Source organism: Balearica regulorum, chromosome 3, assembly GCF_011004875.1.
Source record: "Balearica regulorum gibbericeps isolate bBalReg1 chromosome 3, bBalReg1.pri, whole genome shotgun sequence".
In the NCBI taxonomy this organism is placed as follows: Eukaryota; Metazoa; Chordata; class Aves; order Gruiformes; family Gruidae; genus Balearica; species Balearica regulorum.
In genome coordinates this window covers 118,382,625-118,409,465 of record NC_046186.1, presented here as the reverse complement: position 1 = coordinate 118,409,465, position 26,841 = coordinate 118,382,625, and the positions used below count along the sequence as shown (strand labels likewise).

At 39.8% G+C, this 26,841-nt stretch overlaps 1 protein-coding gene across 1 annotated transcript in view; it reads left to right on the top strand.

The window, feature by feature from the left end:
• The window catches only part of MACROD2 (mono-ADP ribosylhydrolase 2), an 889,996-nt gene that overhangs the window by 595,817 nt on the left and 267,338 nt on the right, over positions 1–26,841 (top strand). Inside the window, exon 7 of the mRNA XM_075749758.1 lies at positions 909–939. Coding sequence (XP_075605873.1) covers positions 909–939 — 31 coding nt within the window. The remainder of the gene's footprint in view (positions 1–908; positions 940–26,841) is intronic.

The following is a 26,841-nucleotide window of genomic DNA, read 5'->3' as shown; positions in this document are numbered from 1 at the left end:
AGGGGATCTGGAGGCAGCCTGAGGGTGGATATTTGAAACTCTGGTCCCAGGTGCTCTCGTACCTTTAAGCTGTGTTCGCTGTCAGTCCAGAGGTGGGAGGCAAAGGTGATATCACATATCAACTGCACACAAAGAAAATTGTCTCTCTTGTGAAACCACGTACAGCTTCGGTTTCTCCTGGTGGAAAACTGACTCTGGCTCACGGAAATGCAAATCTCTAGACAACACGTACAGCTAGGAGAAATGTGAATTGTCGTTCTTGCTAGCACGGTGTTGCCTATAACCGTCTTTTGTTGCACGATGCATTTTCTCTGGTGTCCAAGCTGACCCAAAAATGTACCCTTTCTTTTCACCTAGCACCAGTTTGCAAGCCTTTGACTTGTACCATACAGCTGCGTTGGGTCACACCTTAAACCACATGTCTGAAAGAACCGAGGATAAAAATGAAAGGCTCTGAAACAAAGGAGGAGGTTATAGTGAACAAGGGCATGGCAAAGAGGCAGGGGAGGGCAGGGTTTAAGCTGGCTAAGCTTATTTTACTACTGAAGAAATATTGTCTAACTCTACCCAGAGAATATGACTTCTTTTCCCTACTGTACTAGCTTATGGCGTTAATTTTTTAGCTCAAAGGCAGTTTTAATAATGATTCTGGGTTGAAATGTTGCTCACAGCTCAAGATGAGAAAAAGAATGCGGCTTTATTAACATGGCAGCAAGGAAAACATATGGAATACGTTTCCTAGAACGGACATGAAAATGCCTGTGGATTGAATGCCGTAACACTGAAGGCTATAACGTGTAATCTCTGGGTGTTGAAAAACAGGCATTTAAAAATACCCTTGGTTTTGATAAAAGTTTTGGCAAATAGAAATCCCACTGACTTTTTTTTTTCTTTCATTTGTTTTACAGGCATTTCCCTGTATTTCAACAGGAATTTATGGTAAGTAAGACCTTAGATGTCACTTATTGCTAACGCAGTTTTTCCTATTATTACTATTATAAACAGTGATATTTCATATCCGATGTCTCGTCAGTCGTTTTGGCTTGCGAATCTAGTCATACTGCGTTAAACAACAGAGACCCGCAGCCTTTGACCGTGACTTTGACTAGTGTGCCGATAAGCGGGATACTGTTGTGCAGCAGCCCATAGCACAACCCTTAGCCTGTGAGCTGGGGCTCACAGCTGTGATTACACTTCTGCAGCTCCGGCAACTATTACACACGCTGCTGTGGCTTCAACAGGGAAAAAAATAGGGTTTTGGCAAAATTGTCCATCCAGAAGGTGAGAAAGCAAGACTCCTCAATGCCCAAGACTGGGGAAAAAATATGTTTTCCTCAAGCAAACTTGCTAAATTAACGCAAAATTGTCTCAGCTCCCTTGAGTTGTGCTTCCACATTTTTAGTTTATTAATTTACATGCAAATTAATACCGCCTGAAGAACTGGAGAGAAAGGGGTATTATAAAAGTTTGTCATTTGCTTTGTTGTAATTTTAAGGCAATCCATCACTAATAGCTGCTTTTTGGTTGACATTGTGGAAGCGGGCATGGTATTTGAAGGAAGAAAAAGACAAGCTGTTCAGTATTGAGAAAAAAATGTGGAGAAATTTGTGAGAGGACACGCAAATTAAAAAAAAAATATTTTTTCATTTAAAAATAACGTAGGCTGATTTTTCTTTTACTTAAGTTCAGTAAATGCATACAAGTGGTAGCAGGTTAGAGAATCAAGCTAAGCAGCAATAAATAAAAAAAAATGTAGTCATCGCTACAGTGAACCACCACAGTATGACATAGCTGCTGCTGCATGAAAATAACATACAGTAACTTTTAGTTAAGTTAATTTGAGTTTTGACTAATCAGATACAGCAGATGTAGAGGGAAAAAAGTGACAGGAATGTTTAGAATTGTTTCTTGTTTTTCAAGGAGCTCTTATTTAAAATTGATAATTTTTTTTTTTGATGGTTGTAAATCTGAATTAGGCTTCAGAAAGTAGAATCTAAATTACTTGGGTGCTGTACCCTTTTCTACTTGAACTGCACTTTCATTATTGCAGAAGCACATGCAGATGCTGTTTCACAAACACTAGAAGTCACTGAATGTGAATCAGGTTTCAGATAAAGCTCTGCCTTGGTCCTCACTTCAGATCCACCTCTTGAACTTTTCCTGCATTTTATTTCTGGGCTCTTTGGCTTAAATATTGATCTTTAAATCTTAACATAGACACATTTGTTTGTGTCTTTGTTTACAAAACCAGCAAGACGTGGTGTAAATATGTGGAAATTACTAGTAGTGGAATGTACTAATAATAATAGTTCATTTTAGAATTGGCCTAGTTAATAGAACAGGTCTCAGCAGGTGAGGAATAGTCTTCCCTGAAGCCAGTAAATTTGGAAAGGATCTCTGGTAGGAACCTTGAGTTTTCTTTTCCTGAGGTAACGGATCATTTTCTTAAAGTTAGCAGTGATTTTAACTGGAAAGCTGAGACTGAAAAGTTATATAGTGCCGCAGATGCTGTTTCAGTAATTGCTGTTTTCACCTTTGGAAATGAATTAAGGCATATTTCTGTTAAAATATTCTGGTTTTTTGAGGCTACTTTGTTTGTTTTGGGAATATAATCTCTAATTTATTTTACTGTTTATGTTTTAATAAATACTTGCTATTCCCCAATGAAAAAAAAAAACCAGTTAGCTGGGAAGAGAGGAGGAAGAACCTTCTTTCCAGACTGTGACGTACTGCCCGAGAGTAGTAATTACACAGGGAACCCTAGCTCAGGCTTCAGGTGTCAGTATTTTGAAGAATGTTCGATAGCAGTTGCAGTGCTAAAATTATGCAATGTGATGTGTTTGAGGTGTAAAGTACGCCTAAAACCCGCAAAGCTATGCTTTCTGGTTTCGCTGGGATTTTCCCCGCTGTACATGCACATTCCTTTAGATAAAGTCAGCGTCTAGACAAGCAAGTGGATCAACTTCGTTCCTGTTGGCCTAGCTGATGAGTACTGCTTTATGTATTGTGCAGTTAACACTGGATTATCCCAATAAAATGTTATTGAAGGACCATAGTGCCTTCATTTCTCACCTCACATCCCTACAAACGAATGCTGTCCCTTCAGAAACCCTTGGCCGAGAACTGAGTTTCACCTCCAAATGGAAGTGGACAAATTTGCAAGAGATCAACTGAGGGTATCCAATTTAACAATCTGGATTGTGTTCTGCTCCCAGTTCTTACAAATGCTTAGATTGCTTCCCTGTTCTGTTGTTATTAGGAGAGAGGAGTCACACTTCTCTGGAGAGCAGTCCTTTCCTGTTTGCATCACTGCTGAGCACTCCTTTTCTCCCATAAAAAGGAAACTGGGAAGAAACAAGCAAGCCTCTTTCTGAGGTTTTGGCTAAGGGCAGATGGCTTTTCATGAGAGGGCGTTGGATAGAGGAAAGGTCTGCCTTTCCTCCCCAAACACTTTCCTGATGCTCCATCTCCACCCATAGTGCTGTGGATGTTCCAGCTTGAATGAGTTAAAGCCCCGAGAAGGCCGTTTGCCATTAAGGCATTGTGCCAGGAGTCAAAACTTTGATTTTAATGCGCTCCTATTTAAAGAGCGCTGGCAACAAATTCACTCCTGAGAGATCTTTGTTTTAGAAGTCTGATAGCTTCAAATTAGGGATTAAATTTTTAAAATGTGAAGTAGAAAACAACCAACACTGAATGTTTGTAAGGACTGCAAACCAAGTAAGGGTCTACCCACAGGCACTTTGGAAAGAAAGAGGTGTTATCTTTTCCGAAGAGATCCCTGTCCCCTCTAATATGCTTATAAACTGACAATCAGTCTAAGAAAGCAAAGGTTGTGAACACTCATATCCCCATGGGTCCCCGGGTTACTCTCTTCTGTTGCAATAAATGCTTTCCTTTACGACAAGAGCGTGAAGTTTCATAAACAAGACTGCTTCAGGAGGAGCAGAGAGGACTCGCGTGACTCCCTTATCGTTGGGAGGTACTGGAGTATCAAACGGCAGATCCTCTGTAGCTGTTCAATAATAAACGTAAGCGAGAGTGCAATCTTAGCTTTATCACAGCTTTTCTGTGATACAGGGACTTTTCTTACATTTTGTCTCTTTTCCCTTTTTTCCACAGCAACTTTACTATCTGTTTAAAAAAATAATTAAAAAATGATAAAAATAAATCTACAGACAAATCTGTAGTCCACAGGGTAAAAAGTCTTATTTTAGGCTGTAGTGTGTCAGATTTTCACCTTATACACAGTGAATCACCATTTACACATCCAGTTTCCCCATAATTACCATCTCGTTATGTCTGAGGTACTGTCAGAAGGGGGAAGGAAAAAAAAGACAAAAAAAGAAGCCTTCAGTAGATTTTATGGAAGAGCACCTCATTATCATGTCTTTAAGAAGCTATCTACAAATTCTGGTGTTGGCAGCCTGCAAAGTGAACAGGGATGTCTGATATGGTGCTACAAACCTTACGAGCTGCAAAATTAAAACAAGGCTCTGCAGATGGATATGAGAAGACAGGAATTTTCATGTTTGTCACGATACTCTGTTGAGAGATAATTATGGGGCGGACTACATATGGAAGGACTTGAAGATGTTATGGTCTACGCGCACCTATTTGTTACCTTCTTGTTATTTTACAATAATACATGGTTTGGCTTCTGTTCCTAGATACTTATGTTGGCAACATAAGCAAGTATTTAAATGTTATTTTAAACTTAGGGAGGGAGAAGAGGGAGACAAAGATAAAAATTTAAGAGAAATCTCCGGTTGGTATTTTGTCTCTACATTAGTGTAGCTTTATATTTTACCTTAGCTTGCCTTTTACTAAAATATCATCTATCTTTTCTGTGAAAAAAGATAATGGCAGCTCTTAGGTGTTGTTATGAATGTCTATTTGCATTTCTTTTAAAAACAGAGCGAAAGGGAAAGAAAAAGACCGAAAGACATGAAAGTGCAGAATGTGTCCATGGTGATTTAGGCAGTGGAAAAGCACAGGTTCACCACGTTTTAAACACCTTTATTACATTGGAGTACAACTTGTTTCTTTTAGAATCAGGCCACTTATGCTTACTTGTAACTTTTGGCCTGGTCATGGCAAAACATTGCGAGATTAAATTTATTATGTGTTGCTGAAGGAGAGTCTGAAAAGCAAGCTTAGAAAGCAAGGAAAATAAAAAAAAAAAAAAAAAAGAGTGTAAAGTATGCAGTGTGTATAGGACATAGAAGTGCATAGTATGTTCTCAAGGTGGGATGCAGGGGAGATATCACAGGTCCTCTGCTCTGCTTTGTCTTGATGTGGGGATAGAGGTCCCTTGGTCTAGTGCCAGCTCGTGTCACAGCTGTCCTGACCTCCAGCGCGTCCTCCTCAGTATCCAAAGAACAATTCATCCTGCCAATCCACAGAGGGCTGGGAGCATATCCATCAGCTCTTCTCCCCGCGAGGTGATCCAAAATAGATTATAGCAAGGGATTAACTGACAGGTGCATTATTGAAGGATTATAAAAGCCCTCTGAAAATCTGAGTCAGAAGACTAAACCAAATGTTTTCAAAGGCAGACTAAATTCCTGACACGGGGCTAAAGGTTGAGGCAATCTATTTCCATCTTTCCCATCTGTTTCTTCTCATTTTCTGTTGGCGTTTCATTTCGAAGACATGTATTTCTTTAATGAGCAACTCTAATAAGGGTTGCGCTGTCATCTTTCCAAGGAAGGAGTTAGCTGCGAAATTTTCAGAGCCGCTATATGGAAATTTATAATAAGTAACCATGAAACAGTCTTGTATTTATCTCCAGTCTGGTGCTTTGAGTCCCTGTAACCATCACGGTGGCCTGATACTGTACATGATCATCAGCATTTGAATATTGTGATGTCAATTATGGTGACCTAGGAAAATTTATATTATCATATAAATTCTCTGTGATGAGGGGGGAAAAAAATAATCTAGTAGGTAACATAAGGAAAGTTCCCATTAAAAAGATTGTCTCTCATTACTAAGCCAATTTTTTAACTTGATCAGCAGCTCCACATTCCTCAATTCAGGCTGCATCAACTTTTTTGACACTACTGTGTGGTTTTAAGTCATTTTTTTGTAACTCATTGGGAAGTTAAATTAATTTTGTTATTTACTCAATAGTTTGTGTAATGTAATATTTTAGCAAAAATGAAGATGTATAACTCTTTGTTGCTTCTTTTGGGACTGATCACCAGTTAACTGAGATTATTATTAAAATTAATAATAGTAACAGCTATGAAATGACTATTATAATATTCAAGTAACCCTAGAAATCTAATTACTACTTGTATAAAAATTTGTTGCATGCATTATTTAAGTGTTCTTATTTCAGACAGTGTAGTGTCCATGATACTAATTGGTCTCTTCTCATATTTTAAACAGTAAAAAAATTATTACTGGAAAATGTAAATCGATGAGCTCTCAACAGTCTAAAATTAACATTCATATGACATATTTAGCAAGTAGAAGCTCAAACTTGATTCCCGACGAGATATTTAATAAGCTCACTTTTTCAGTGGAAATTGGCATTTTATGGATATTATAGTTAGACTATCTAGAATTTTACCTATTCTGAAGTTCTTGCTGACTGGTCCAACACTACAGTGTTTCCCCTGAATACTAGAGGACAAGCCCTGTCCTTCATTAAAATGGCGCTTAGTGACTGTCCTTAAAAATTTCCCTTTGAAAGCTTAGTCTGTTGAACCCTGAATGCTCAGTTGCCTCGTGGCCTCTCTTTTTGTCTTTTCCCTCTTCTTTTTAGGAAGAGATAGAGAGTCAATGTAGTTACTTTTTTCTTTTTTAAAATTGGCAGAAGCATGAAGAACTTAAGGCTCTGTAAAGTCCAGAAAGCCTTTGTTAGGCTCATCTCTCTGAGTTTGTGTTTGCATATGTTAATTGCCCCCTTCAATCTTGCAACTTCTGCCCATGCCGTAACCTCACTGTCTTGGTTCTGCTCTGCAAGAAACAATTGTTTGTGTGCTCTCTTGCTCTTATTTCGTAGTCATTTACATCTTGAAGGTCCTAGCATGGCTCATGTCTAATTGCTTTTGTAATGAGCCATATAGATATCTGGAGATATCTGCTGAAGAAAAACCAATAACGCCTCTAAAGGCATCAAAACTTCGTTGCGCTTTGGGCACTTCCCCCTTTTTTCCATTTCACTTTCTGTATTTTTGTTTTTTTCCGGGCAAACTATTCTGCAAAGCATAAAGAATTTGGAAAAGATCTCTGGTGTTTGGAAAACATATTACTGGTGTCACAAACAGGGCTTCAGCTGGTCAGATAGAATGTTTGTTTTGGTATTTGTGGTTTTCCATTCAAAGAATTAAGAATGTCTCAATTACCATGATGAAAGTTAAAACTCTGTATTGTTATATACCAACAGTATCACTTAATTGCTTTTTCTAAATTTTCCTGGCCGATGTCAACAAGATAATCTTATGTGTGTGTTCTATGGCTTTACAATCAGGAAAAGCTAAAGCTCTTTATAGCTAATTTATTAAGAAATTACTTTAAGAAAATAAAGGTATACGGACCTTGTCCTGGAGACATTAAATTAACATGGTACATCAAGTATAAATCACTTCTTGGCAAAAGGCCCGATTATTGCTATCCCAAAATTTTTCTTTGATCTAATCGTGCCCCCTTCCCCCAGAAAAGAACACGTCTCTAAAACTAAACTTGGAGCCCAGTCTGTTAGTGAATTCCACCGTTTACATTGGCACGAGTGGAACGTATCAGGGAATCATACCATTACTTCAGATTTCTTGGTGAGATCTCATCAGATGCTATACCAAAGCAGGTTTTTGTTGCAAAAGGAGAACATTGTGGTGTTGTGGGTGTCTTTTAACCATATTTGTGATTAAACGTAGTGTGACAACCTAGCAATTATATGAACATCTTTTTCATGTCTTCCCCATTTGTACAGAAAATGTTGTATATGAAGTATGTTACCTCTGAGTTTTAAACACATTGTAAAAAGACAGACAGCTAGTTTAATGGTTTCAGTCAAATTTCATGATGCAACTGATCTTCCTTGAAAGGAGGAACTTAATCTGAAATTAATCTAGTTAAAGAAGAATAGGTGTCATCTTGACAGCTGTAAAACTACTCCTGGGTTTGAAAACTTGCACTAGAGCTGATGTGTGTCGTATTAGCAGCAATTTCATTTACCTGTGTGCTGTGGCATAACTAGTCTTGTATGTAATCTTAGTTATACAGCACAAACTCTCTATACTTCAGCTGGTTGAAAAAGATCTAAAAAGCACCCAGGGTAAGATTTTTAGTCCTAGATCATCACCCACAACCATTTTAATACTGTGCGATTGTTTTATCTGACGTTTACAAATGAAAACTACGAAGTGTGTTCAGTTAATATTAAATCCCACTCACAGCTTAAAACTTATTCTATAAGAACAGAACAGTCATATCAGTCTGTGCATGTGTGTCCTTAAGTAGCTTTGAACATCCCTGAGCCACTAAAGCTGACTAGGAATAATATTTATGGTGTGACATATATCAATTAGTTTTACCACAAAGGTCTTAAATATATCTTTTTGAACTCCAGTGACTGCATTAGATAGTAAGTGCCTTAAGAAAACAGCTCCTCTTTCTCATTCTTTATTTCTGGAGTACAGTGATAGCTCCAGCTGGGTCTGGCCAGGGAATATTGTGAAGCTGTCCCTTATTTGTCCTGGTTTTTGTTCTCCACAGCAGACATTGTCTCTTACTGTGTATTTATACAATACAATGGGCCTAGTCAGTGTTAGAGACCCAAAATACTACTCTAGTACAAATACAGAAAGTCCCAATATGCATAAATTTCCTCTATGTTACCAAGATCATCTCTCATTTATATGTTTGGTGTCTGATGGTCACTTCAAGAAGTGTGGAAGAAGTATTTGTGAGAATAGTGGGGCTTTTAGGTGACCTGAGAAAGGTAAAAACGTATTGCAAATACTTTCTCTCTCTCCTGAAACAGAAGAAAAGATCAACAGAATAGACTTGCTATTCCAAGTCTCATCGAAGTACCTGAAAGACAATTTAAAGGTGTCTCTGCCTTCAAGGGTCGTTCACTGTGTTGTCCTTTTTTTCTGCATCTTTGTTAGATAGGAATGCCACCATATATCATTGGAAAGGGCAACTGCCGCTGAGGCAGGAGAAGAATAGCAAAGTCGGATGATTCAGTGTAATGAATGACTAATCCTGTTTCTAAGCCAGGATCCTGTTTATAAGACATATTCTGCAGTTCTTGGTGGCGGTTGTGTTCATGGAGGGCCACCTTGGGCCTGGAAGACAGTTATGCCTTTTTTGCCTTCAGAACGTGTTTAAAGCCATTGCGTGCCGCTGAGTGTTGGGAACACATTTGTCTGTCTTCTGTGTGAAGATGTGATACTGTCATGGTTTAACGCCAGCCGGCAGCTAAGCACCACACAGCCGCTCGCTCGCTCCCCCTCCAGTGGGATGGGGGAGAGAATCAGAAGAGTAAAAGTGAGAAAACTCATGGGTTGGGATAAAGGCAGTTTAATAGGTAAAGCAAAACAAGGAATTCATTCACCACTTCCAATCAGCAGACAGGTGCTCAGCCATCCCCAGGAAAGCAGGGCTCCATCATGCATAACGGATACTTGGGAAGGCAAACGTCATCACCCTGAACATCCCTTTCTTCCTCCTTCTTCCCCCAGCTTTACGTGCTGAGCGTGACATCATATGATACGGAGCATGAGCCCTTTGTTCAGTTGGGTCAGCTGTCCTGGGTGTGTCCGCTCCCCACTTCTTGTGCACCCCCATCCCACTCACTGGTGGGGCAGTGTCAGAAGCAGAAAAGGCCTTGACTCTGTGGAAGCACTGCTCAGCAGTAACAAAAACATTTTTCTGTTATCAACATTGTTTTCAGCACAAATCCAAAACACAGACCCATACTAGCTACAATGAAGAAAGTTAACTCCATCCCAGCCAAAACTAGCACAGACACCCAAGATGATAGTATAAAACAGAGGGAGTTACAACAATGGAAGGAAGTGTCTATTACAGTGGTCTGGATTTCCTTGAGGGAAAAGGGATTTTTTTTTTTTTTTTTGAAACTGAATTTCTAAGGTAATAGAAAGATAGATGTGTACACATGCTTTGAATTTATGCAACTTGAGTAATTTGCTGGTGGTTGTATCACAGCATAAAATAAATTGCATGCATGCATTGCCAGGATTGAGGCATTATTTCTCAAATTCCATATTAATAATTATTAATAAAAAAAAACAGGTTGTTGTGGAATTGTTTCCTATTTCATTAATCTATCAGAATCTGATTATTCAATTTAGGCTAGCTGTCTATATCAATGAAATATTAAACAGCTTGTGAAAGCATGTGCGGTTTACTGCAGAGGAAACAGCAAGTCAAAATTTACTTTTCTGTGAGTACTGTTCAGGAAAAAGTTCAGGCTTACTTGGGGTGAGATGTTCAGAAACAAATGTGCACCTTGTTGAAGAGTGTTAAGTCAGAAGTTCAGTACGTCTTAACAAGGTGCCTACAAAAATAAATGTGGATGGCCTTTTTGTGTACCTGCCAGGCAGGCAGGATAGAAGTCAACCATTTACTGAAGAGCTGGTTAGAGAGGACGGTGGGAAAAGTCACCTTCTGCTTTAAAATACACTTTGGGTCAGGTTTCTGCTCAGTAGAGCTGAATTCAGTTTTTCTGAGCTGTCACTACTGCAGAATAGCACCGGTTCGAGGGGTATTCTGTGAGAAGACTAACTGTAATTGGAAATCCATTTCTTCATTTCCATGCTACAGCCAGCCTTGACAAATTAATCACAATCAAATACAGGCTGCGGGAAGGGGGCGACCTGTGTAGCACAGAAGAAAAATGAGGCCTCATGCCGGTGTGGCAGACTAATCTTTCAATTCACTCCGTTAGACTGAACGAGGGGACTTGGTGGCGTGCCTGTCAGCGGCACCACCCATAAACAAACTGTTCACTCTCGGCGCTAGGGTTTGGTGGGTGCGACAAAGGTTATTAAGTGCCACCCAGCACCTTGTCGATCACTGCCGTGGGACAGGATTAGTCCTGAGCAGGAAGAGTTGCTGTGCAGTGGCTTACGAGATCCCCGGAGAGAGCACAATGTAAATTATGTTGTGAGGAGTGATTTTGTGTCTGATCCCATAGGAACTCAAATGGCTCCTTGGTTTGGGTGGACGTGTTATGGCTACTGCACAAGAAGCCTGTCACAGCAATGATTATTGCTAGCAGATCTGAGTGATGATAACTAGTCTGTGAAGGTGTCCCAGGCAATAGGACCTAGATTGGTTTCAGATGGAAGGGGAAAAACGGCAGCCTGAAAAACTAGATTTACTCTGTCAGCTATGGAAAAAACTTGAGATGTTTTGGTAGATGTTTTAGTTAGCTTTCTTCTTACTTCTTGGAATGGTGCAGCATGCGTGTGGCTTCTAGGGTTATATTTGGAATATGAGACCATATTTTAACTGACCTACTCATAATAATGTTCTTTATGCTATCTACTGCTATGATTTTGGGTTTTCATCTGGTAACTAAAATTGGAAACAGAGCTAAATTCATGCTGAAGTCCGTCAACATACCTTGGTTTCAGAGAAGCTTTATAGTGGTTTGCACTAGCTGTGAAATATTCTATTGCATTTAGAGGAATAGATGTAACTTTTTGTAATTGACCCTATTTGCTTTGACTCTAACTTCATTGATTCCAGCAGAGAAGAAATTTGGTCCAATGTATCAGATCTTTCTTATAATGTTCATTTTGAGCAGAGAAGACTGTTATCTTTTTGTTGAAAGAGTATCTAGCCCCTTGGAGAGAACATTACTTTAAAGTCTGATTTGTAAATGATTTGTGTGTCTCTCTCTTTTTATTCCTTTCAATATATTACTTACATACAAGAGTGTGGAGTGCTTGCTTTCCTATATATTACTAGATGATAAACTGTATCTATCACTTTCCAATTTAGTTTTGGACAATGCAGCATATCCCTTCCCCCCTCCCCTTTCCCTTCTCTCTGTGATGTTTGAAAGAACCCTTTAACAGAAATAATGTATAATACTATCTATAGGGTAATAATTTACTGTATGTGATGCTGTGGCAGTGGGAGACTTTCCGTCCCGTTCTATTTTCATTTCTGGAATAAGAACATTAAACCTTCACTTTCAAGGAGTTGGGAAGTATCCCATATGGAAAATACTATCTTTCATCACACATTGTGACTTGTTCTGTCAAAAAATAAATACTGGTTTGCTTAGTCAAATTGAGTAGCACTTCCAAGTCACTTGTTGAGGAAGGTATTTTTGATGTGAATAACATTATGCTGATCCTGCATGAGGAGGGCCTAGTTCAGACACCCCTAAGCTAAATGAAAGCCAGTATAAATGTCAGCACATTGTTCCAACTGGCAGCTGGGTAGCATGTTTTCTGTATCCATTTTCCTGTTTCTCAGTTTTTATGATCAAAAGCATATTTCTAAAATGGAGAGATGACAGTGTGAACTGGCAAGGGATGTCAAGGACAACAAGAAGGGCTTCTTCAAGTACATCAGCAGCAAAAGGAAGACTAGGGAAAATGTGGGCCCGCTGCTGAATGAGTTGGGTGCCCTGGTGATGGAGGATACAGACAAGGTGGAATTACTGAATGCCGCCTTTGTTTCAGTCTTTACTGCTAAGGCCCTCAGGAATCCCAGATTGGAGATAAGAAAGTAAGTACGGAGAAAGAAGACTCCTCCTTGGTCAAGGAGGATCAGGGCAGAGATCATTTAGGCAAACTTGACACCCACAAATCCATGAGTCCCAGTGGGATGCACCCACGAGTGTTGAGGGAGCTGGCAGATGTTACTGCTAAGCCACTCTCCATCATCTGTTAAAGGTCACGGAGAACAGGAGAGGTGCCTGAGGGCTGGAGGAAAGTCAATATCACTCCAGCCTTCAAAAAGGGCAAGAAGGAGGGGACCCAGGAAACTACAGGTTAGTCAGCCTCACCTCCATCCCTGGAAAGGTGTTGGAACAGCTCATTTTGGAGGTCATATTTAAGTATGTGGAGGAGAAGGTTATTGGGAGTGGTCAGCATGGATTCACCAACAAGGGGAAATCATGCCTGACCAATCTGATAGCCTTCTGTGATGGCGTGAGGGAAGAGCAGTGGATGCTGCCTCCCTCCATTTCAGCAAGGCGTTTGACACTGTGTCCCATAACCTCCTCATAGGTAAGCTCAGGAAGTGTGGGTTAGATGAGTAGACAGTGAGGTGGTTTGAGAACTGAATAGCAGAGCTCAGAGGGTTGTGATAAGCGATGCAGAGTCTAGTTAGACGCCTGTAGCTAGCGCTGTGCACCAGGGGTCAGTACTGGATCCAGTCTTGTTCAACGTATTCGTCAACGATGTGGATGAAGGGACAGAGTGTACCCTCAGCAAGTTTGCTGACAAAACAAAACTGGGAGGAGTGGCCGATACACCAGAAGGCTGCGCTGCCATTGAGCGAGATCTGGATGGGCTGGACAGTTGGGCAGAGAGGAACCTAATGAAGCTCAACAAGGGCAAGTGTTGTAGGGTCCTGCACCTAGGGAGGAATAATCCTAAGCAGTGGTACAGGGTAGGGGTTGACCTGCTGGGAAGCAGCACTGTGGAGAAGGACCTGGGAGTCCTGGTGGATAACAAGCTCTCCATGAGCCAGTAGCATGCCCTCGTGGCCAAGGCGGCCAATGGTATCCTGGGGTGTATTAAAAACAGCGTGGCCAGCGGGTCGAGGGAGGTTATCCTCCCCCTCTACTCTGCCCTGGTGAGGCTGCATCCGGAATATTCTGTCCAGTTCTGGGCTCCCCAGTTCAAGCAAGACAAGGAACTACTGGAGAGAGTCCAGCGGAGGGCTACGAGGATGAGTAGGGGATTGGAACATCTCTCGTATGAGGAAAGGCTGAGAGAGCTGGGTCTGTTTAGCCTGGAGAAGAGAAGGCTGCGAGGAGGTCTCATCAATGCTTATAAATATCTAAATGGCAGATGTCAAGAGGATGGGGCCAGACTCTTTTCAGTGGTACCCAGTGACAGGACAAGGGGCAATGGGCACAAACTGGAACATGGGAAGTTCCATCTGAACATGAGAAAAAACTACTTCACTTTGAGGGTGACCAATCACTGGAACAGGCTGCCCAGGGAGTTTGTGGAGTCTCCTTCTCTGGAGATACTAAAAACCCGCCTGGATGCAATCCTGTGCAACCTGCTCTAGGTGATCCTGCTTTAATGGAGGCGTTGGACTAGATAATCTCCAGAGGCCCCTTCCAACTCTTACTGTTCTGTGATTCTGTGAACTCTTGTGCATTCTGATAAGAAAAATACAGAAATGGAAGATCTAGAACCTAATCTTAAAAAATAACTGCATCCTTAAGATAAGAGTAAATGGGCTGTTCCAGTGGTGACCAGTGTGTGGTGTATAGTTTAAGCTTTATGTACCAGTTCATTATCCAATGTTGGAAGCAATGAGTAGCAGTTTTATGCAGAATGCGTATCAGCGTAAATTGCCTAGTGTAGTCTGTGAGCTGTAGAGAGTGCAATCGTAATAGCTTCTCAACTGATGCGGTTTTATGGCTTTAGAACATTAATCATTTTCTTATGCCTTTAATTACCATAAGATAGTTATACTTGTGTCCATAATAGGTGCTAAACATTATGCCACTGATAGGTTTTTAACCATTCTTTTTGTTGTAGCTAGTAAACACAATATAGCAGACTATTATGAGTCCGGAACATTTTTTTTTTTAGCCAAGTCCCATTAGGAACATTACTGCTGTAAGACCAACAACATTCTGAGCTATATTTGCTAGCTGATTGTAGTCTTCTGGGTTGTTTTTTATTTTTTTCTGTCTTTAGGAATGAGAGATAAGAACAGTTCAGTTGCTAAACAGGCATTGCTTAATTAAGAGGTTATTTTTGTCCCTTTTAGAAAAATAAAACCTAGTTTCCAAAGTGAGAAAGAAAAGAGATGTTGCTGCATTTTCCACAGTACTAAATACAATATAGAAGAAAATGGTGATGCTACTTATGTGCTGACCATGCTGGTCAGTGCTCTAGGAATCTTCTATTTATTTTGCTGTTGACTTCATAAGTTATAATTTAGTAGTTTTCAGTGAAGCAATAGTTTACTGTTGTATAGTAGGCTCTTTACAAAGGAAGATGTGAGATTCAAAGCTCCCTTCTAATCAAAGCTGTCGGCCATGTTGCAGGTAACGGCCATGTTGCAATGCTTGTGTCATTCTTAATGAGGATTTCAAGTTGTGGAACCTTATATCAGTATCACTCTAGCTGTTTAACTTACGTGCATACACAAGGTTTTATCAACTCCCCATGTATATTTTCAGTTGATGTTTTTCAAAATTGTGCACAAGTGACATGGAAATATTTAAATGCTCTACTGTTGAATTTCTTTTATAATGCCAGTGTATTCAAAGTTGTCTCACCAAGGGCAGTCAGTGATTCTCTAGTTGCAGAATTTCATGCATTTGATGATAAAGCATTAACTTCTGAATCCTTTCTTAGCTTGTTTCATGTTTTCAAGATTTCTTTTCCTAGTGGTTGACCTTCTTCTGGGTTTCCTGTGTTGATTACTTGGCATTTATGCTGACCTTAACTAAGCTGAACATTTTCTGAAAAGGGATAGAAATGTTTCTCCATCAGCACTTATGTCAGTAAAACAGACTTGTAATTCATAAATATATATTAGTTTAAATGATGTATTATTTCAAGAAATTATCTACTTTAAAAAATTACATTGGATTATGAATTATGTTTATATAAGAGACTAATTTTCACAAATTACTGAAATTTCATGGTATCAAAACTTCCAGCTAGGAAGAGGTCACCTTGATATTTGCACTGAATATATTTCAGCCTTGGCTCCACATTTTATCATTCTTGGTCTCTTAAGTTTTCTCTTACCTCCACAATTTTTTTTAATCTACTTATTTTTATTATTTGTTTTTATGACTCTTACTGTCAACATATTTCACTGGTTTTCTACTTACTAAACAAAATAGTTCCACCTGAATTTCATGTGTAGTCTTAATTTTGTAACTTTTAATGTATGATCCCTGTTATTTAGGTTACTCTGTATTTATTGCTTGTTTTTGTCACTGCCTACTAAAAAAATTAATGTTTGTGGATCTCCAAATTATAAGGCTCCACTCTTCCCCTAAAATGTCAGAATTAATGATGAAATTCTCTTCCTCTTCCTTCACATCAAATCTAAATATCTGCTTAGTAAACACTAGGAGGTAATCATGTGCTTCAATCGAATCCTGAATTATCTGTCTATAATTTTCAGCCTGTAAAGACAGTATCATCACATAAATACACATTGGATGCAGTTATTTAAAAGATACTTTGCTTTAAAAAAAAACCAAAAAACAACCAAACCCCAACAATGACCAAACATCCGAGCGATGCTATCTAAGCACTAATTGGCTGCTCCAGTTCCACTTTGTGTGAGGGCGCCTGGCCTCCCACAGCTCACCCAGCCGGTTCCCTCACCTGCCCCATGCCAGGAGTCACAGCCTCCTCAGGTCTCACTATACCTGCTTGCCTGACTGCTCGCTAATCTGTTTCAATGCCAAGGAGCACGGCTGGAAAAAAAACCCACCTAGATTGAAGCTAACCCATCTCACTTGATTTAGATTGAAGCTAACCCATCTCACTTGATTTAGATCAAAGCAAAGGATGTTCACACAAACATTTCAGCCAGCTGGAGTGAGTGTGGAGTAACTCCTGGGGGACAGAGAGGAGCTGCTTGAGGCAGTAGTATCTTCAGTTGTTAAAACTGGATTTAGAAGGTGATATCTTTCCACTCTCTGAACTTGCTTTGTTAAAATTAGTCTGTGGGCTTTTTTCATTTGTTTACTGAATCTTCGAAAGTACCTCAATCCTTTTAAATCGTCAATTATTTTCAGTGTGTACCTGGTGGTGTTACCCCACTCTCACATACTCAGAACCTGAGAACGGTATGTGTGGAAGCTGATGGGAACTGATAGGAAACAAGATCTGTATTAAAATTTCAGCACAAGAAATGTCCCCGAAGCTCTCACATTCGTCATTTCCTCCTTTGACTTAGCACTATTATTGCAGAGAAGCTCTTTCTTCAAATAAACGCTATTTGAACCAGTTTTGAAACTGTTTGCATAAGCTAGTCTAACTGCCATCCATAGTATTTTTTCCCCATCCTGCTTTTTCAGTCTGTATAGAGAAATTTTTCCCACGTTCCTATTGCAAAGGGGGCTTCTTAATTCGAGTTCATTTTTCTTCTTTTGGTGTTTATGTGAACTCTGATACCTTGCAGCAATTAGTCTTTCTGTTTGTTCAAATTCTTTTCCGTCTTAGAGATTTAATTGTAATCTCCTATTTTCTAAGGAATGCAAATAGTCCTTCTTTGACCTTTCTGAATTTTGGAGATCCTTCTTTCATTTGGGTGTCCACTACATTTTTCTCTATTCCTACAATACTTTTATGTTAAATACCAAGTGCTGGACATATGATGGTTTTAACATGGCTTGATTAGCATCTATTACAGTCTTTTATATATATATTTTTTTTTTTCTTAACTATTTTAGATAGTGACTGCATCTTTGTTGGCTTTTTGAAATAATTTTAAGTAGTAATGTTTAAACTTTCAGTGGCATAACCTTACAAACATTGAGTCTCTGGGTAGTTACTGTAAGTTCAATAGCTTTTATTTGCATAAGCATCAAGCTGCATGAGATTATTTTGCAAAGCTCATATAAATACATATAATTCAGATAAGCATAGGTATTGATCCCATTGGTTTTTACTCATCAGTACTTATAAGTTGTCTTGCTTTCTTGTGGCGGTCCTTTCTTTAGCAATTGATTTATAAAAATCAACCTTGTTTCTTGTAGAATGACAGTTGTAAAACTAACTAGAAAAGTAGAAACCCTAAATACTTCCCCACCCCCCAAATACTACTTTGATTCTTTTTGAATGAACTTAGGCTGGTCTCACCAGTATAAGTGCTTTCATGCAGCCTTCATTTCCCATTCTCTGCCTTTTTTTACAGGTTTTTCTGCATGTTATTGTGACTTCATTTTTGCAGGCTTTCAAATTGTGGGTTTTGGTGAAAGAAAAATAGAACAGTTAAGAGTATTTTGTGACAGAGAAATATACGGTAGTGTGGTGGCTTGACGTTCGCTGCCAGGCACCCACCCAGCCACTCTGTTACTCCTCCTCCTCAGCAGGATGAGGCAGGGAAATAAGATGAAAAAGCTTGCGGATCAAGATAAAGAGGGGGAGATGACTTGTCAAGTACCATCATGGGCAAAACAGACTTGACTTGGGGAAAATTAATTTAATTGATTGCCAGTTAAAATAGGTTTGGATATAGAGAGGCAAAGGCCTTCCCTGCACCTCCTCTTTCTGAGGCTCAGCATCACCCCCTCACCTGCAAATCCTCTACCCTCTCCTGCAAGAGGGGTTTGTGGGCCTGTTTCTCACTTCCCCCCCCCCCATTCCTTGCTGCCAGGCACTGTTTTGCATTTTCTGAAACCAAGCTTCCCCTGAGGTGCCACTGGCATAGTGGGGGCTCTGGGCTGTGCCCTGTGGTGGGGCTGCTGGGGCCGGCCAGAACCGGACGGAACCGGCTGCACCCGCCACGGGACAGCTGGGACTCTCCTCACAGGGGTCCCACAGCACTCCCCCACCCGCTGCTAGCGCCTCGACGCCTGCGCAAAATACAGGAGCAAAAACTTAGCCAGAGACCAGGAAATATTATGAAGTTTTAATTTAGGCACATCCTTTGCCATCTTGTCTGTGATAGCTGTAGCGGGAGGAGGAGAAGTCGTGAAATGCCTTTTTCAGTTTTAAGGCGTAGAGCTGGGAGAGGCTGTTTTCCCCCACCAAGGGTAAGTCCCGTAAGGAGAGCTGAAGTAACACCTCTATAACTCTGCCTGAATTGTCCTGATTTCTCTAGATTTTGTCCCATACAGTGCTATTTTTTCCTCCTGTGTGGTTTTTTTTCACTGGTTTCTGTCCTCAGAGATGTGGGGAAAACTGTGCTGTGGACAGTAGTGACTGCATATCGAAACATCACTGAAATAATCCCGACCCGACTCAATATTGCAGTGGTATTGTTCACAATCTGGAGGTGTACAGCTGTCGTGTTAATGCAAGCTATCTCCAATGTAATTGTATATATAGAGAGGACCCTTTAATCTGATAAAATTAATGGAAATCACATTAGCTAAAGCCGCTCCATAAGCTCAACTGTAATGCTTACATTCGGTTTCGATTATGTAAAAAGCTCTTTCAAAATGATCACCTTCTTTTTACAGTTCCCCTCATTAAAGATCCTTTCTTTCCCCTAGTTTGCTTCATTGCTTAATAATCAATGACATTTCTACATCCAATAAACTTAAATGCTTTTCCATCTGCCTGCCACTAATATAGCTGGCACGTCACGTTTCTGAGAGGATTAGTGGTGTTTGGGTGCCGTGTGGAGATCTGCCTCGAAAGTGTCGTTTTCCCCAAGTGTAGTGTGGGTCATCTCATGCTGAGTGTACATACAAGCAAAATTTAATAAAGTGCTGGAATAAACCACCCCTTTTGCTGCCACATGGCCACATTTACAAGGAAATTGAGGTGGGAGGTCAATTTTCACTTAAAGACTCAGGTTGGAGATGCCTGTTTTTTTTTAAGTGGAGGTCTTTTAATCTCACTTGTCTGGCAGGTAGTAAGAAATTTACATTTAAATTGTCCAGGTCAGCTTCTTATTTGTACTGGGTTGTTGGACAAAGGAAATTTCTTAGTTTTCCATATCCTTCACTACTTGATCTAACCAACCATAGCATAGGCTCCTTCTTTTCAAATATGGGCATTGATTCTGACTAAAATAACTGTCATTTGCATTGGCATTTCTCTTTGTCCTGTATCAATTTCAGTATTGTTCAAAATGACAGGGAAATATTGATGTTTGGTTTTTTGGGGGTACACACACACACACACACACACACACCCCCCCGTGAAGAATGGCCTCTTGCAAAAAGGCAGATTTAGCAATGTTGGTCTAACCGGAAATGGTGATGTTTGTTAAGCCTTTCTAAACATTTGCAATTTCCATTACCTGCGAAAGCAAAACACACTTGCTTGTATAATGATTGGGGGAAAAAAAAAGGGGATGGGGGGAATTGCACTGACAACTTCTCAGAATACATGTTGAAAATGCTATTTAAAACCAGTGTTAATAAGAACCTAAAGTTCATATCAAGACTAAACTGGATTTGAATTTGTGGGATTGGAAGTGCCATTAACTAGTTATTTAATTTCCTTTGTGATTGAAGTATGCAAGACTCAGTAAATGCATAATTGTGAGTGAAATGCAAATTAGAGATATTAGCAGAAATCGTATTTTTTAAAAATACTTGTTTGACAATTAATGCTGTGATCTTTTGACACACCGAAGAACCTGATGAGACCTGGGATATTTCGTTGATCCACTACTGTTGGGTTTAAATGGCGACTGATGTTAGGGGCTGTCAGTCAAGGGAAATGGTGCAATAAGGGGGTGCTAATGCAGGTATATATAATTGGCATGTGAGTGAAGGAGTCTTTAAAAATAGAAGGAAGGTAGAAGAAGAGTCAGAGTTTTCCAAGAGATTATATTTTTGTATTTTACCCATTAATCGTTTGTTCTATCCTCTTCAGTGTATGAGGACTTGCTAAAGGGTATGAAGATGCACAGTTGTAACCACTCAGGTTTGCCGAGTCGTAGTTTTAAAATTCAAGTTTTTCTTATCCTTGCTTTGAACCAGTTTTCCCCTTAATCTAGTCCCTAAAACTCTTTCTAATTGCATTTCTTCTTTTGTGTATATTGCTATGTTCTCAGGTAACAGAACAGGCAAAAAGAGTTTTCAGTGCAGCGTTCGGAGGAAATTTGAATAGCTGTTGATGACTTCCATATACTTTTTGTTCACAAAGTTGCTGCAATACAGCCTGAAAGGAAGTGATGCCTCTAGAGTAGATTGGCTGGTTGCTGATACATACAGTAGCATAAAATCAAGTAAGGTGCACTGTGACCCTTGCTGGATAAAAAGAAGGATATGTATTTCCAGATGAAGTTCATCCCTTGCCGGGCAAATGACTTCTACAGAAATGAAGCAGCATCTAGGCAAGGAGAAAAAATGCTTCCTCTTAAAAAATTAATGCATAAAAAGTTGAGATCGTGGCAATGATGTGTCAAGTCAAACATCCTGCACAAGCACTTGTATTAGCAGCATTCGTGTAGCGGGTGTTGAAGTAGTATGAAGTGCCCTACTGTACAGTGAAGAACAGAAGCCATTAGGCATCAAATATAAAATGCACACCTCCACCACCTCACCATGTTCCTCCAAAACGTACAGGCATTTTTCAACTGCAGATTATCTGGAAATATTTTTGTTTTGAGCTGTTGTAGATTTTCTGAATACAATAGCTGCTGGTCTGTGTGACCCTTTAGTATGGTTTATCACTGCCTGAGGCAGGAATGGAAAAAAAAAAAAAAATCCACAGTGTGAATAATATACACAAACCAAGAATCAATAATGTATGTGTTAAAAAGAGTAAACTAAGTAGATTAAATATGCCTCACAGTATCTTGCTTTTTCACCCAACCTGCCCTATAAGTTTTTTCCATATATGTCTTTTGCGGAAAAAGATAAAAGAACATCTTTGTTTCCTCCCCCCTCCCCCCCCAAGGAGCGAGTATATGTAGTTTCAGCTGATTTTCTTTATGTGCTCTTAGGAAATCTTTGATTTCCCTTAGAGAGGAGATAAGAACTGTGCTTCAGTAGAAATAATGTCAGATTATTTTGTTTGTTCTTGTACGTGTATGGCCTTCACCAAGTTCTCTGTTGGTTTTAGATAATCCAGCTACTAGGTCTTTGGGTTGCATCTGTCAGAGCAATTGAATGTGGTGGAAGTGATTTAAAGGATAGAGCTGGGCTGGCAGCGCCGGCTGTTTTGTTTATGTGACTTTGTATTTTTGTCCGTTGCCTATGCGTGTGTCATTCCTCTGAAGTTTCTCAGACTTTCTATACTGTCATGTCCCTTCATTTTGCTGCAGTAGCTTGTCTTCCCTCGCATCCCTTTATATACATGTGTATCCCCAAGTCCTTGTACTTGTAACTCCTGTCACAATATGCTGCCTATTCTAGTTGAAATACTGAGAACTCCAGCGAAGCCAACAGCCCTGATATTGTCTCTGCTAAATTCAGCCTTCTTCCCCCAAACCCTGCACTCCATTTTGCAGCAAAAGGTCCTGTGCTCCCTCCCTCTCCTCCTCTTCCTCCACCCCAATCTGCTGTGCGTCAGTGTGCTTTCCCGGCTCCCACTCTCTGTACAAAGATCCTGTCAGCAAGGAGAAGAAAGAACCTCTCATAGCGATTTCTCCCCCTGCCCAGCCTGTAGTGGCAGATGCATTAGTAGACATCAGGGACTCCAGCAAGGAGAGGCACATCAAGAATATCTCCACTTCAGGCGAGCCTTCAATTAGAGTTTGCAATCAATTGCAAGATACGTTTCCATAGGGAACTGGGCTCTGCGAGGTCCAGGATCGTTACTTTATTCCTATTGCTGAACAGAAGATCTCTGGATGATTGGGCTTCCCTCAGCGCTTAGGGGCACTGTGTGCAAGGAGGGCCTGGGATAGTGTCATTAAAGGTTAAGCATCACTGCACTGGAGCACGTTTTTTAGAAAAACTCCCAGTTTCAGGTGGAATTCAGAGTAGGTGGGTATGGGGTGTTTTGGTTTTTATCTCTTGCAGCATTAGCGAGGCACTTCAGGAAGGTAAGATTGATTCCCTACACATTGCTTCAGTAGAGAACAACAAGGCATTTTTATTTAAATCAGTGGGTAGAAGAAACGTTTAACCTTGTTGGAACTGTAACTACAATGAAGCCAATATCCCATTGCTGTTCAATTCAGTGTATGATGGGAGATTTCACAGTTGACTAGTGCTTTACACTTTGTTTCAAATTACTTTTGCTGTATTATGTTGCTGCCCTAAAAAAACAGCTCGCTTGCTATATATGGATAAGTAGAAGATGAAATACTCTGCATTAACGAGCTCATGTACATTTTGAAACCTCTTTCAATTAACGTTTCTTTGTACAACACTTGTTTCTGGAATAGCAGTTCTGGATACGGTGTATAGTGTGTTTGAAGAAGAATGATGTACTTGAGCTCATGAACAGCTGCATTCGTGGGTCTAAATGGCCGTGTAATTTACGCAAACGTTGCATATACGCTCTCATAGGTAGATTTTATAATTGCGAAACTACCTGTGTAAGTATATCTCTCACTTGTATTTGCATTGTATATATTTTCTCTTACCATATGAGAATGCTAATTGCCAGAGTAGTGAGATCTTTTCCTTTTCAGTGTTGTGGTGGTATCTTTCTGCTGTTTCCCCTATTACGCTCAGCTTGAAGCCTTAATGTTCCACATGGGCATTAGAAATACCCTGACAGACAGAAAAGCTCCATCACATAGCACAGTAAACAGCACAGCTCTAAAGCACTTTGCTTCCTAGAGAGTCTCTGCGTACTGCTTGCTATATTTTTTTACAAGTCTGTTAGAGAACCCATTTATCCGTGATGTGGTCCCCCTGCAAGCATACTCCCTATAAATGTTGGAAAAAGAATGAACCCAAAATCTCAACTTCTAATGAAAATCTACTGACTGCTGCAGAAAAGTGAAATTCTCGCAGATATGCAGGTCTCCTGCAGAATCCCGATATAATATCTCCTGCAGTAAGGTACTCATAGAGAAGGTCTGTTCCTCTTCAGCAGCCCAAGTGTAAATGCATTTTCACTAAAACTTTCCCCTCCCACTAATATTAACAAATACCAAACAGCTTGGTAAAATCTCTTTTTTCTTTAGTGGAATCCTAAGACCTTGTTAGTGCAAGCATCTGTCTGCTCGCATGACCTAAATAATTAATAGTATACACCTATATTCAGCTGACACTTTTAAGACAATTATGTGGCAGGTATTTTCCTGATGATGTCAGTGTAGTAGAGTGGGAAGTGAAGCATGGTATGATATCCTGTGTTTTAGAGAAGCAGCAATGACTTGGTTTTTCTTGCATCTCAGCCACCTTCTTGTAACCGACCTCTCTTCAACTGCAGCCATAAGCTGAGCCCAGATCTGCAACTTGTACAGAAAAAGCGGCTGAGTTGTAGATGACCGTGGATTGTTGTGCTGATCGGACAAGAGACGAGTGTCAGCACAGCAATGAGCACACACTGGGCATCTTTTCTGACAAGCTGAGGCTGAGCCAGCCCTGTTGTCAAGAGCGCCAGTGGATCTCGGCCTGCAACTTGTCTTGGTTTTGCTGACTTGCGTGAGGTTTATAATGTGCCCCAGTGTCAGCATTTACCTTGGTTGACTTAACCAAGGATCACTGAGTTACTCAATGCACTTCTGTCGATGAAGAAGGTCTCTTCATCATTTCGGTGTTCTACCTGCTTTGTGTCACTGCATCATAGCAGAGACATTCTGTTTCTTGCATTAGTTGCTAGATGCTTATTTTGGGTTTCTTTATTAACCATCTTCTGCCAGCTGCCTCTTTATCATGTCAGTGATTGAATGCAATTGGAAATCATTCTTCAGGAACTGTATGTATTTTCCTGCTGAAATTTGTCACTCAAGGAAAATGAAAAGGCGTGTTCCCTGCTTGAGAGGAATTGAGATACATATGATTTCTTCAGGAGAATGTTTTGTTTTATGCATTTTGAAAATTTCTCATTTTCCCTTGGTGTTTTATATGCGTGCTAATTAATTACTCTAGAATAGATACAGTGAATATGTGCAGCTTTGTTTCTTGGAGTAAGTGGGGTAACAGAAAGGTTACTGGCTTTTCACAGTGCTTATTTTCATTGTCTTTCTGAGAGCCACTTTTTGAGTGGACAGCAAATAAGGTTTTCTCTGAACGAGTTCAATAAGACAAGGTAGGTTATTTAGCAAAAGATTCATGGCTCTTCTGTTTAGTTTTCAATGCAGCTGATCTAAATGAGGGCACTTCTTTTCCAGGTTGCGAGTGCCCACAAAAATGATCAGGCTAGCAACTTGTCAGCGTGTTTATCTAATTGGTTATGTGACCATAAAAAAAAAAAGCTCACCAATAGCAACAACCTAAGCATGTAGGTAGAGTACTACCATCTCTGCTTCCAAACAGGCTAGATTTACCATGGTAATGGGAATCAACGTAGCACAAGTGATTTCATTTTGACTACTAAAATACATTTATGACAAGATGATTATATGGGATCAGTTGCAAGATTATACTGCTAGTTTCACAACTGAAGGACAAGTATTGAGTAACCCCACCTCAGGCGTGCTGGGCTGTGCATCTCATTTGTTTCCTTTTATTGTGATAAAAGTGATAAGGCTGAAGTGTTATGATTAGGCGTTGTCACAATAGCTAGCCTTAACCCACATGACCATAATGAAGCTTAGCTATTCACATGTCTGTTGTGATTCAGAAAGCATTTTTAGCCCCGATAAAAAAGTTTCAGAACATATACGGAATAAATGTTTAGTGCCTTTTTTTTTTTTTAAACAAACCTGGGAAAAGTATTTTCCATACCATCTGGTGTTGATGATTCCCACATAGCAAATAATTGATGCATGGTGGAAATGCCCTGTCAATACTGATTGCAGAGAGAGGGCCTTCAGTACACTTCTAGAGTGTCGAAATGTGACTGTTGAGCTACTATTTGAAGAGCTTTCTTTACATATTGTTAACCACCACTGAGAAATATCTAAATTAATGAAAGTTATTACATTTTGACAGTCATGTTGATTAAACAATGGGACTCGGATTTGATTTTAGAACATGAGAACAGTCTGTAAACTGTTGCATCTTGATATATGCACAAACATGCCAGTGTAGATATTTTTCTGAGAAAGTATGAGAAACACGAGGAGTATTTGTGTTGATGAGCATTTGGTTCTTTTCATGTTTCAAAAATTAAACCATTAAAACTGGCAAATAAGAATATTAAGATTGTGATGAGCCTTTCAGAAACCATGGAGAAGGGAGCAGTCTTAAATGAATAAAAACCTGTCTAGCATTTTAGGTTATGCCGACAAAAAAAGATGCAGACCTTTTCTTACCAGGATGAGTTGATTTACAGAAAACATTAGTCATCTCATTTAAACTGACAAATTATAACATTTACCCCTGCAGCTACCGAGGTGATTTTTTTTTTTTGATTGAAAAGTGCTTGTTAGTTTCTATCCGCTAGGTTATAATACTGTTATCATCATCTTCAGCTATATCATATTAAAGGTTGATTATTTAGTACTTATATTTTGTTACTGGGCTTTTCATGGGGAGGTGACATTACCTGATTGTAAGCTGGACATTTTTAATAAGATGCAGCATTGGATTGAGCACAGTAAAAGAGATGGGTAAAGCTACCTGCATATCCATACAATTTGGGAGTCCCTTAAATAGATTTCTATTAATTTTATCTCTCAAAAATCCTTGTTGCGCTGATATTCATTGAAGAACTTCTAGTATACGTTTTTCAGATACTGCACAGACAAATTAGGCATACAGTAACAGACACTCACAATAGTGTGAATGTTTCTCTGCTAAATCCCCCAAGCACAAAAGGCTGACATTTACACTAGTGTGTCCAGCGACATGGAATTCATCGCATAGTTTCTGTATGTTGATAAAACAGGGAGACTTATGTTCTTACCAGTTACTTTCCAGGGAATAAATACAAAATGTAAGGGGAACTTTAACATGTATCTCTATAGTTACTATCTTTCTCAGTT